Genomic DNA, 12,105 nt, shown 5'->3' on the forward strand with positions numbered 1-12,105 from the left:
CCCAAAGACCAAACAGGGAACCGATGTGGGGCTGGGGTGTCCGTCTCGCTGGAGGTATAGGTTTAAAGCTTGCGAAGCATGTAGAAGGCGCCTGAAAGGAAATCAGCAATGAATATTCATTGGTCCGTTGAGGGTCTCTTCTGGCCTCTGCTGAGATGAGTGTATTTTGCCAACAACAAAGGAAGGTAGGGCTCACCCGACTAATTATCTCCTGAATTATTAACCATTTGAATAGAAGGAATCAATTTCTGGGATGTTAGGAGAGATCTGATGAAGATGAAAGTACAATTGAGAGAAAAGTGAAAAGATGCACACAAAAAAGAAAATAAAACAGACTATAAAACTAGTGATAAAAGCAGAAAAATGCCATTTGAAGTCTTTTGATCTGCTCTAAATTATAACTCTGAGGGTGGCCTTGGGGAAAGACAGAAAAACAAAAAACCGAGGGTCAAAGCCTCTCCCTCCTTCACCCCCCTCCCACCCTTCCTTGCTCCAGGCATCAGCTTTCCTGTTTCTGCCTAGGACCTCTCCTGGGGCTTAAGTACCATCTGCTCCCAGGCCCTGCTGGGGAAGTCAAGTAGAATAGTTAAATTACTTAATTTATCTAGATGGTAGGCTCCCACGCCTTGGGCCTTGGCTGGTGAGCTCACTTGCCCAGGGTCTCCAAAGAGACCCATCATGCCAGAATAACACAAAGCCCAGCCAGTGGATGTAGACAGGTTTACGTGGCTTAACAGAACGGCTCTAACCCAGTGTTTACTTTTCTCAGAGCTACTGCCCCACCCAAGGCCCTGGGGCAAGCAGCCCTGAGGTAGGTTGGCCACACTCTCCCTTTACCTTCCCCACAGCTATCTGGTACAATTGCATCCTGAATTGGGGCTAATAACTTTATTTCCTCTCTTCCTGCCCCTGCCCCTTCTCCCAACCCTGGAATGCCTTGTGTCCTCCACTTCTCTCCATCTGCCTCCTGTGAGGAGTACTCCCTGCTTCCCTGCTCTTTCAGAAACCTAGAACCTTACACTTGATTGGCATGACCAGAAACTTAAGGTCCTGGTTTCCTGTGCTCAGCACACTGAGAGGAAGGTGTAGGGTGATACCTCTTCTCCCTTCCCTACTTTTCCTGCCGTGCCCCAAAACACAGCCACGTCCACTCACATTCATACACACACAGTCATGCACACACAACGGCAAAGAGAGGTGGGATGGGGAGGAAGGGAAGTTTGCACAGACCAGCTCATGAATGCAACTTGAAAGATTTCACACAGCAAAAGGCAAAAAACCCCAACTCACACATAAATTAAAAAATAAAGAAGTACAAGCCCCTCCCCACAGGCTCTTTCTTCATCCAGGGGTGGCTTAGCCCCTCCACATAAACTCAGAGGCTTCCTACTCCCTCTGTTCAACAGGAGCGTTTACAGGGCCTGGGTCTTCAGTTCAACAGGTTCCCCTGTGCCCTCTGGTTGTGCATTGGGGTCCCTGGGCCTGGTACCCTTGAGCACAGACAGTCTCTCAGAAACACTCTTGGGCCGGGGGAAGAGGAGGAAGTCGTAGAGGAGACTGCCCAGGCCCCCTCCGATGACGGGGCCCACCCAGTATACCTGTAGGAAGAGGAAAGGAATAGTCAGGCTTGGGGAGAGGACCAAGAGCAAGGCTGCTCCTTTTTCAGCTCCACAGGCAGAAAACAGATGGATTGTCCTAACCAGTTTGGCTCAGTGGATAAAGCGTTGGCCTGTAGACTGAAGGGTCCCAGGTTCAATTCCCATCAAGGCCATGCACCTTGGTTTCGGGCACATCCCCAGTAGGCAGTGGTTCTCAATCTTGGCTGCAATTTAGAATCACCTGGAAATCTTTTTAAAATCCTGTGCCAATAGGGGTTGTGCAGGAGGCAGCTGATAGATGTTTCTCTCTCATTGATGTTTCTCACTCTCTATCCCTCTCCCTTCCTCTCTGTAAAAAATCAATAAAGTATAGTTTAAAAAAACACAGATGTACTTGGGTACCTACTTGGGCACTATTTAAACAGAAATCAGTGTTTGTTTGTTTTTGTTAATCCTCACTCAAGGATATGTTTCCATTGATTTTTAGAGAGAGTGGAAGGGAAGGGGAGAGACAGAGAAAAAAGTCATTGTGAGAGAGACACATCATTGGTTGCCTTCCGCATGCACCCCGAGGGGGCTCAAGGATCAAGTGTATAATACTGCAACCAAGGGATCTGTGTCCTTGACGGGGATTGAATCTGGGACCGTTCAGTCCACGGGCCGATGCTCTAGCCACTGAGCCAAACTGGCTAGGGCTGTTGGTGTGTTTTTAAACGCTAAACTGTTCCACAGTCTACACTTCAAAATTTACCATTTTTTTTCTGACTCATCAAATTATTCCTTTATCCCATACCTTCTTAACACATGTACATTCTCTTTGTTGTTATTAGTTGGTACTAGTTTGCATATTACTTTGAAAAATGTTTTAATTGTGAAAAAATGCACATAACATAAAATTTACCATCTTAATCATTTCTTTTTTTTTAAATTTACCTAAAAAAAAGAACTTGACTTGAGAGAGAGAGAGAGAGAGAGAGAGAGAGACATTGATTTGTTGTTACACTTATTTACGCCTTCATTGGTTGCTTCTTGTATGTGCCCTCACCTGGGATCAAACTCACAACCTTGGTGTATTTGGATGACATTCTAACCAACTGAGCTAGGGCCCTTAACCACTTCTAAGTGTGCAGTTCAAAAATATTAAGTATATTCACATGGTTGTGCAGCCAATCCCCAGAACTTTTCATCTTGCAAAACTGAAACTCTACATCCATTAACCAACAACTCCCCATTTCCCCTCTCCCTACCCCCTGTCAGCTATCATTTTGTTTTATTTCAATGAATTCTACTACTGTAAATACCACATATGGGTGCAATTATAAAGTATTTGTCTTTTTGTAACTGGCTTATTTCATTAAGCATAATGTCCTCAAGGTTCATCCATGTTGCAGCATATAACAGGATTTCCTTCTCTTGTAAGGCGGAATACTATGCCATTATATGTATATACTAAATTTTGTTTTTTCATTCGTCTGTAAGGGACACTTGGGTTGCTTCTACCTTCTGGTTACTGTGAATAATGTGGCTGTGAAAATGGGTATATAGCTTTGAAAAAAATTATTAGAATTTAAAGTAAAAGAATTTATTAGTGGAGCAGGGAGACAGAGTGGGCTACTCCACAGACAGAGCAGCCTGAAAATGTTTTGAATTATTTTCAGGTTTTGTCTGTCATATGGCCAAACAACACAAACAATGCATTTTTATTGAGGACTTATTTCATACCTGATTCTGTGCTATAACTTTCACACTTACTTTCCATAAAACCTTGATTTATAGTGAGGACATGGAGGTGCAGGAAATGGATTGTGTTCTTGCCATGGTCACACACAAGGCTAGCAAAGTGCTAGAACGGGGATGAGGCCCAGGCCCATCCTGACCTCTGAGAGGAGGAATGTTTGTCTTCCTGTTCAGTTGTCTGTCCTGCCGGTGCTAGTTTTGGAATACAGTGGGTACTTAGTAAAATTCCCTAACTAACCAGTGAAGGAACAATCTGAGCAAGAGCCTCTCTTTCTGGCAAAATAATGAATCCTGCTCACACAGGCATCCCAAACTCTGTGACAGCCCGTTGACCTGAGTGCTGGTAGGGCAGTCAGCACACCCAGAGGGAAGCAGGAACCAAACCTGGAACCTGCGATCCACACCCATCCGGGGCCTCAGCATCTTGCTCCTCTCCCCGCACTCACCCACTGGTTGGTGAAGTTTCTGGTGAGAATGGCAGGAGCAAAGGAGCGGGCAGGGTTCATGCCTGCACCAGTATAATTCATCTGCAAAAGACACAGTTGTAACTAAGACACTTCCCCCACTCTCCCCAGCTCCTCTCCCCACAGCTCACTTATCCCTGAGGGCTGGCACCTTGCCTCTAGCAGCAAGCAGGGAAGGACAGCCGCACGGGAGCCCCACCGTGGAGTGAAGGTGCCGATGCTCCATCTGGGGATAGACTATCGATCCATCAGCTAAGCCCACAAATCCCCACAATGCATTTCCACCTTGGGTTCAAGAGAGACCAGGTACAGCAGCCACAAGAGAGTGAGAAGGATTGATTCCTCTGGGCTGACTGATACAGAGGGAGGTGAGTAATGTTCATGTTTGATAGTTAGGTGAGAAAGGTTTTGGGGGCCCTGGAATCCTTAAAGGAGTAGTTGCTTCCCTCTCCTACTTACCCCAGACAGGTGGCCCAGGGTGAGGGAGAAGCCAACGGCCAGGGCCACGGAGCCCAGGCGGCCATTCCGCCTCTCATCGTACGTAGCAAGGATGCAGAGCACCAACTGCAGCGTCAGGAGGATCTCCACCGTGGTCGCCTGGCCCACACTCACCCCAGGGTGCAACTGGGCAAAGGGAGAAGAGAGGGGGTTCAGTAGGGCTGTCACAGCATTACCTCCTCTAGATCTCCCGGGCAGGAGCCACCCTCCTCCCTTTCCTGGAGATGAAAGATGATAGTAACTGTGTCTGTTTTCTAATTTCTCCTAGCGTCGGAAGTAATCACACCCAGTTGTAGGGATGCAGAAACTGAGGTCCCATAGGTAAAACAAGTCCTCAAGAACCTGCGAGGAATCGGAAGGAAAGCTGAGATGGAACTCAGGTTCCTTGATTCTCAGTCCAGGGCTCTAGACTCTTATCCCTCCAAAGCACCTGCGGACCCTCCCCACCCTGAAACACACACACACACCCTCACACACACCATGTCCCAGATCCCCGGGGTACGGGTCCCCCTGCACTGGCAGGGCGTCAAGGCACCAGGTTCCCTCAGCCCCACTCAGCCGATCATTACCGTGTTAAGCGCTAGGTTTCCTCGGACAGCAGGTGGGGTGACACTGTACAGCATGGCAGCCCCCACCACAGCTCCCAGGAGTTGGGCTGCCATATAGGAGAAGGCACGGAGCAGGGACATCTGGGAGCCCACAAGGAAGGCAAAAGTGACTGCAGGATTGACATGGGCTCCACTGATGTGGCCCACCGCCTGCACTAGCGTAGCCAGGGCCAGGCCAAAGGCCAGAGCCACCTGCAAGACGTGCAGGGGTCCAGGGCCCCAACGCAGCGAGGCCCCCAGCCCGAAGAAGACGTAGAAGAGGGTGGCAAAGAACTCGGCAAATATGGCCCTCCAGAAGGAGGCTGACTGCAGTTCCCACATGGCAGAGGGGAGGGGCACAATGCCTGGGTCCCTCACCCTCCTTGGCCTGCTTTGGGTGGAGAGGCCCCTTTATAGAGGACTCTGAATCCCTGGGAGGGGCGGGCTGAGGGGCTGGCCCAGCCTCTTAACCCCTTCACAGCTGCAGCGGGCTGGCCCGCTCTCATGCCTCTGATAGAGCTCCTCTCCCTCCTCAACTGGGAGGTGAGAAGAGGCATGGGTGTGAAGGTGGGGGTAGGGCCAGGGCTGGAGAGCCCCTGGAAGAAAAGGACCAAGAAGAGGGGGCAGGTCCCTTTCTTTTCATGTCAAAGTTGAGGTTCATCGTCCTGATTGACGTCTATATTAGAACATTCCTCAGCTCTGCGTGGAAGGTCAGGCAAGCTGAGTTCACTTCATGGACTCTGAGCATGTGCTCCTGGGGGCTTCCAGACCCCTCTGAGTCAGCCAGGGGTAAGGGTGAGGGTGGGGGTCAGGAGTGGGGCGCAGCAGGGATATTGGATAACTGAAAAAGAATGCTTTAGTTCTCTGGGATTAGAGGGCCTTCTTCTATTGGCTGGTTTGGGCTGGAATCTGTGCACGCTGCAGCTCTGGAACAAGAATAGTTCTGCTGTGTCTGGCTTTCTCAGAGCCCGGGTTCCCGAGCCCCAGCCCATGCCAGCACCTTCCTTTGCCAACCCTCAGCCTACCTTTCAGGCACAGAGACAGATAGGGGGAAGAAGCTACCTTGCATGGACAGGTTGGAAGTGAGGTTGGAGGACTGGGGAGAGGAAAAGGGTTAAATCCCAGAATTAGCTTTTACAGTCGCCTTCCCTAACTCAGGAGGTCCTAGCAGGAGGCACTGAAAGGACAGAAACAGTCCTGGCTATGAAGCAATGGGAGGGTTTAATGCCTCCTAATGCGGCTGTGATCAGGACACTGGAGTCCTAAACGTTGATTCTTTGGGAAAGGAAGGGGTGGGGATACGTGGGGAAACAGGCTGGTCAAAAGAGAGAAGAGGACAGGACGGGGAAGGGCAGCTTGAAGAAAGAGGTTTGGTTGTGCTCAGGCTTGGGGAGGGTCTTGGAACCTGGAAGTGGGGGTTGTGGGGTGGTGGAGGCAAAATGGGAAACACTGGTATGCTTCACTGCCTCCACATTGTAGCAAGTCATAAAGGCCACGGCTTTTCTCGTGAAGCACCAGAGGAGCACAAGCATGTGAAGGCTGGGCCTGCAATATTGGTGCCGAGCACCGGTCCCATCCAGCACCCCTGTGGGGAGAGAGGAGGCACACAGAGCAGGGCCTGTGCTCCCTCCTCCTCCTACACCCGGCCTGGGGATGGACGGGCAGGGTAACAACAAAGGCGGAAGTTGCTGAGAACAGGTTAGAGGGCACCCAAGGCAACTGGAGCTTCCGATTTCATGGAAGAGGAGCAACCTCTCAGGGTGTCTTGGAGTCTCATGTGTTATGAGCTTCACCCATCTCCTGACTTCAGGCCCAGTGATGCTCCCAGATGCCAGTCATCACTGCTGGACCCAGAGAGTGAACAGGGTTCGTGTTGCTTCTAAAAAAGGACCCCTGGCCCAGCTGGTGTGGCTCAGTGGTTGAGTGTCGACCTATGAACCAGGAGATCACGGTTCAGGAGGCTGCCAATCAATGATTCTCTCATCATTGAGGCGTCTATCTTTCTGTCACTCTCCCTTCCTCTCTGAAATCAATAAAAATAATAAACAAACAAATAAACAAATCAAAAAGGACCCCTGGATAGGAGAGAGGTAGTACACATGGTATTAAGAGCAGAGACTTTAGCAACAGATACTTTGGTTCAGATACAGGACAGAACTAGTTACGACTGCTGGTGGGAGTGTGAATTGGGATAACCATTCTGAACACAATATAGCCACCTCTTGTAAAGGTAAACGAACACAAGCTTTCTGACTCGGGAACTTCGCTGCTCACTTATATACCCAAGAGACCTTTCTAAACCTCCACCAGGAACACAGTATAGCCTCCTCTTGTAAAGGTAAACGAACACACGCTTTCTAACTCGGGAACTTCACTGCTCACTATATACCCAAGAGACCTTTCTAAACCTCCACCAGGAGGCAGCCACAGAGCAGCACTGTTCACAACAGCAAAACACTTGAAGTAACCCAAGTGCCCATTGACAGGAGAATGGGTGATAAACAGTGGTCTATTTACACAATGGAAATTATTCAGCAGTCAAAATGAGTGAACCCCACAGTAACACTCAATAATAGGGATGGACCTTAGCAATAAAATATCAAGAAAATAATAGTGCCAGCAGACTATGCATGACATGATAGCCTTTTTGTAGAGTTAAAAAACATCTAAATGAAAATATGCTTCTCAGAATATTATGAATGAGACGAAACTACACACACAAAAACGTATATGTGTGCGTGTGTGTTGATTTCTGTGACTGTTAAGGTTCTAGTTTTACTTGTGGGTGGATGGTTAATAATGATGATTAAGTATTATCTTATAAAGAAACCAAGTAAGGGTGAGCCATATATAGGCCAACGAGGAGAGGATGTCAAACAAAGAACTATTCTGTACACTTGAAATCCAGTAAGAGCAGCAGCAACAACAAAAACCTTGGCTTTCCCACTTTCTAGGTGAGGAAGCTATCCCCACTAAATATAAACTCCAGGCAAGTGGCGATGTGTCTGATTTGTCCACCACTGCAAACCCATGCTTGACACATTTATTGAATAAATTAATGGAAGCTCTCTGGGCTTCGTCTTACCAAATGTAGGTAAAGGCCTAGTATAGTGCCTAACACAGAATAAAGCACTTAATAAATAGGAGCCAGTCAACCAGGGTTTTATTCCCAGGAAGGGACTATCCCTAACCACCGACTCTGTAACCTCTTAAAATAAGAGACAGAGGGCAAAGAGCAGCTAATTTGGTTCCTTTATAGACACCACACAAAATGGTTAGATTTCTGCCCTGGCTGCTGTGGTTCAATTGGTTGAGCATCATCCCATGCACCAAAAGGTCACGAGTTCAACGGTCAAGGCACATGCTGGGTTTCGGGCTCGATCCTCAGTAGCGGGTGTGCAGAAAGCAGCTGATAGATGTTTCTCTCGTTGATGGTTCTATCGCTCTCTTCCTCTCCCTTCCTCTCTCTCTTCAATAAATACAAACATATCTAAAAATGATTAAATTTCCTTATTTGATGCTACCAACCTCTCTCCTTTATTCCTCATTAAACCTCCCCCTGGAGGACTGAACGCCAGCCCATTTCCTTTCACACCAGCCTCTCCACTCAGTGGAACGCCAAACTAGCAAACTAGAGATGAACTCTCAAAAACTCACTTGAGTTTTTGCATTGATTTAGATATAATTAGCATACTCAATGTTTTCTATTAATCTAGTTCCTTAAAAACACAAACACAAAAAACAACAACTGTCTCTCCCTTGAGGAGTAGAATCCAGCCTTCCCCAAGCCCCCTGTTTGGTATGGGTGGGGTTCTTACCCATGCCGGCGCTCCAGCAGTCACTGAGAGACCCACCACCAGGCTGCCTTCCCCATCTAACCCTCCACATTGTGGGGAAGACACGGCAAACACGGTGAGTACCAGCTGGAGAGTAGAGAAAAACTCCATGCTCAGCGCGTGGTCTATATGAGTCCTCTTGCTCACCAGAGAAGACTAGAGATGCTAGGACAAAGGGTGGGGGGACACATACATCCTCCCTTGGTCCTCAGGCCCCATGATCCATCCACCAAAGAAGCTTTAAGCAAAGGATCTGCAGCAAGTCACCCAAATTCCTGAATTTCGGAACAAAACCTCATTGGTCTGATTGCATGATATTGGCTCAATGAGAGGATGCACAGAGTAGGGGTGCTCCCTTTTTTGTTCCTTCCTTAAAGTCTTTTTTAAAATATATATATTTTTATTGATTTCAGAGAGGAAGCTGGAGAGAGAGAGAGAGAAAGAGTGAGAGAGAGGTAGAAACATCAATGATGAGAGAGTATCATTGATCGACTGCCTCCTGCACACCCCACACTGGGAATCGAGGCTGTAACCTGGGCATGTGCCTTGACTGGGAATCGAATAATGACCTCCTGGTTCATACATCAACACTCAAGCCCTGAGCCACGCCTAGGGGGAGCGTAAAGACTTCCTTAAAGTCTTATCAGCCACACAACTCATTACCTACCTAGTGCTACCCTATTCAGGGAGGGGAGCTGCTGCTAACCTGGTTGACCAGCTGGGTTGCAGCCATCTGAGGCAGTGTCGGGTAGAAGAGGATCAAGGCAGGATGGCTGCTGTGCTCTGGGTCAAGACGTAGGACACTGTTGGAGAGGGTCAGGCCAGTGGGCACAGAACTAACAAATGGGCCATTGGAATCTGCAAAGGAAAGTATCTTTTAAAGATTCCCTGGAAATGCAGGGGAATCATTAGTCCCAGGAATATAAAGAGGTTGGGCTCACTACTCCTTGGATCATCCAGGACACGCCCCAATTCATCTTGGTATTCTTTTCAGGGTTTGCAAAAATGTTTCACTCTAGGGCAGGGGTGGGCAAACTTTTTGACTCGAAGGCCACAGTGGATTCTTAAACTGGACCGGAGGGCCGGAACAAAAGCATGGATGGAGTGTTTGTGTGAACTAATATAAATTCAAAGCAAACATCATTACATAAAAGGGTACGGTCTTTTTTTTCAATAGTTTTATTCATTTCAAACCGGATCCGGCCTGCGGGCCGTGGTTTGCCCGCATGTGCAGGAGGCAAATGCTTAGTGAAGCATTCTCTCTATTCTTCCCTCTCTCTCTCTCTTTCTCTCTTTTTTAAATATATATATTTATTAATTTCAGAGAGGAAGGCTGAGGGAGAGAGATAGAAACATCAACGATGAGAGAGAATCATTGATTGGCAAGCCTGCAACCCGGGCATGTTCTCTTGACTGGAATTGAACCTGGGACCCTTCAGTCTGCAGGCTGACACTCTATCCACTGAGCCAAACTGGCTAGGGCTACCCTCCTCTCTTCTTGCCTTAAACATACAGGCATTTGTGAAGGTTTTTTCCACTAGGAACTATGAAAATGGAGAAAAGGGATTTGTAAAATAACAAACTTGGAGTAGTTACAAAGTTATGTTATGGCTTATAGTAGTAACCATCCTGGAGTCTCATCTATCTCTATACCTGATTGAATTATCTCTTGATTACTAATGATCAGTCTTTCAACCTCTTTATATTCCTGGGGCTAATGATCCCAAGTTTAGTCCCCCCTGTGATAAAGAAGGCCCCATTTCTCAGTTCCAGAGAGGTGCCACAGGGAGCATGATGCATACTACTAGGGGGCAAATGAGCTCAGGGAACCTTCAGGCAGAGCTATTTGTCTTGCACTATTTCTCCACAGTGGGTTCCACATGGTTTACTGTAGCTACCTCTGAAGTGTCCAGGACTGATTCATCACCTTTCTGAAGCAACTCCCGAGCCAGCTCACATCATCAGGACCTAAAGAATAACCCATGTTTGAGTTCCATCAAAATATCTGCCTTGCAGATCTTATAGGATTGTATGAGGATCGAATGAGATATGCCCAAGCAATATACATATGTTCTTAGCTGCCCTAAATAAAAATATAAATGAGCTGATCCATGAATTAACCATATATAAATAATTTATAATTGCCAAGTATTGAACATCCTCTTTAGCGATTAAAATGTGCTTGAAGAGAGCTATGGTCCTGAGGGGCTGAGTGACCATCCATCTGTTTCCACCATGTGAAACTCTCTCCCAGCCCCATTCCCAGAATGCCAGGTCAGCATGTAACCCAGCTCCATTGTGTTTCAGCAGGGGGACACGTTGGTAAAAGGTTTTCTTTGGCCTTATTTGCAATGTTTTAACTTTTTACAAGAAAAATGTATTCCCTGGTTATACTTTGCTGACTGTTGACTCCTGGCAAAGTCCAGAATAATAACCAAGCTCTGAGTGCACCATTCCTCTCCCATCCATGGACCGGCCAGGGCTCCCAATGTTAGAAATAGGGTAATCCAAGAAATAGAGTGAAAATAAACTGGCCCATTCTGATCTTGCCTCCTTCTCCCTTTCCTTACCTACCAAGTCAGATACAACCCCAAGCCAGGCAGACCAATGCTCACTATGAGTCAGGTTCCATTTTAAGCCCATCATCTGTGTTGTCTCAGGTACTGTGGTCCTTAGGATTGCACCTTCAATTTTCCCCACTTACTTAAGTTTATACCCCCTCCTTGAATGACTTCACCTCTCTCTTGAAACGTATATCCACATATCTACAGGACATTCCCCCTGGGTATCCCATAGACACCTCAAATTCAGCCTATCTAAAACTCAACTAATTATCTTTCCCCCATCCAAACATGCTTTTCCTTCTGTATCCCCTCATTAAATCAGAAACCTATGAATTAACTTTCCTTCCCCCATCCTCTCATCCCATGTAACCAGTCATTAAAGCTCCATCAATTCTACTTCTTAGATAGCTGAGCCCACACCATGTCTCATCTGAGAACTCCAGTGGCCTCAGACCCTGTTTCTAGTTTCATTCCCTTCAATTAATTCTCCATGTTGCTGCCAGCCTTATCTTTATACTAGAGGCCCAGTGCACAAAATTCATGCGGGCGGCAGGGGTTCCCTCAGCCTGGCCTACACCCTCTTGCAATCCAGAAACCCTTGAGCAGGCAGGCCGGTAGAGTGGTTAGGTGCGATCAGGCATGCAGGCTTCCTCCTCCCAATAGTGGATTCTGTGAGGAATGGGGCCCCCTCCTCCCTCTTGTCACGGTCCAGTTTGAAGGCCAGCCACACCCTTGAAAGCTTGAGACACATAGTTCTCCTGCACCCTGGCAGCCAGGGGCCCATAGACCTTTCTTGCCTCCGTGCCTTGGTGGCCCAGGGG

The 12,105-nt window shown here is 47.6% G+C and overlaps 1 protein-coding gene across 2 annotated transcripts; it reads right to left on the bottom strand.

The window, feature by feature from the left end:
• Positions 1-1,215: 1,215 nt before the first annotated feature.
• MIP (major intrinsic protein of lens fiber) lies at positions 1,216-5,253 on the bottom strand. Of its 2 annotated transcripts, XM_006777878.2 has the most exons (4): positions 4,867-5,253; positions 4,259-4,423; positions 3,782-3,862; positions 1,216-1,598 (listed from the first exon to the last, which is right to left on the bottom strand). In XM_006777878.2, exons 1-4 carry the CDS (start codon positions 5,224-5,226, stop codon positions 1,413-1,415), a joined length of 792 nt encoding a protein of 263 aa, XP_006777941.1. In that variant the 5' UTR covers positions 5,227-5,253; the 3' UTR covers positions 1,216-1,412. The 2 variants fall into 2 exon arrangements, with proteins under 2 accessions (XP_006777941.1, XP_015412904.1); XM_015557418.1 differs by lacking the exon at positions 3,782-3,862.
• Between the last annotated feature and the right edge of the window lie 6,852 nt (positions 5,254-12,105).

The sequence above is a fragment of the Myotis davidii genome, unplaced genomic scaffold (genome assembly GCF_000327345.1).
Source record: "Myotis davidii unplaced genomic scaffold, ASM32734v1 scaffold509, whole genome shotgun sequence".
Lineage (NCBI taxonomy): Eukaryota > Metazoa > Chordata > Mammalia > Chiroptera > Vespertilionidae > Myotis > Myotis davidii.

Bases quoted from the DNA above. Each gene is read 5' to 3' on its own strand.
- MIP (XM_006777878.2), bottom strand. From the start codon at position 5,226: ATGTGGGAACTGCAGTCAGCCTCCTTCTGGAGGGCCATATTTGCCGAG. The intron at 4,424-4,866 runs GTAATGATCGGC...CCCTTTGCCCAG, and splicing joins GAAACCTAGCGCTTAACACG to TTGCACCCTGGGGTGAGTGT. The intron at 1,599-3,781 runs GTGAGTGCGGGG...CTCTTCCTACAG, and splicing joins GAAACTTCACCAACCAGTGG to GTATACTGGGTGGGCCCCGT.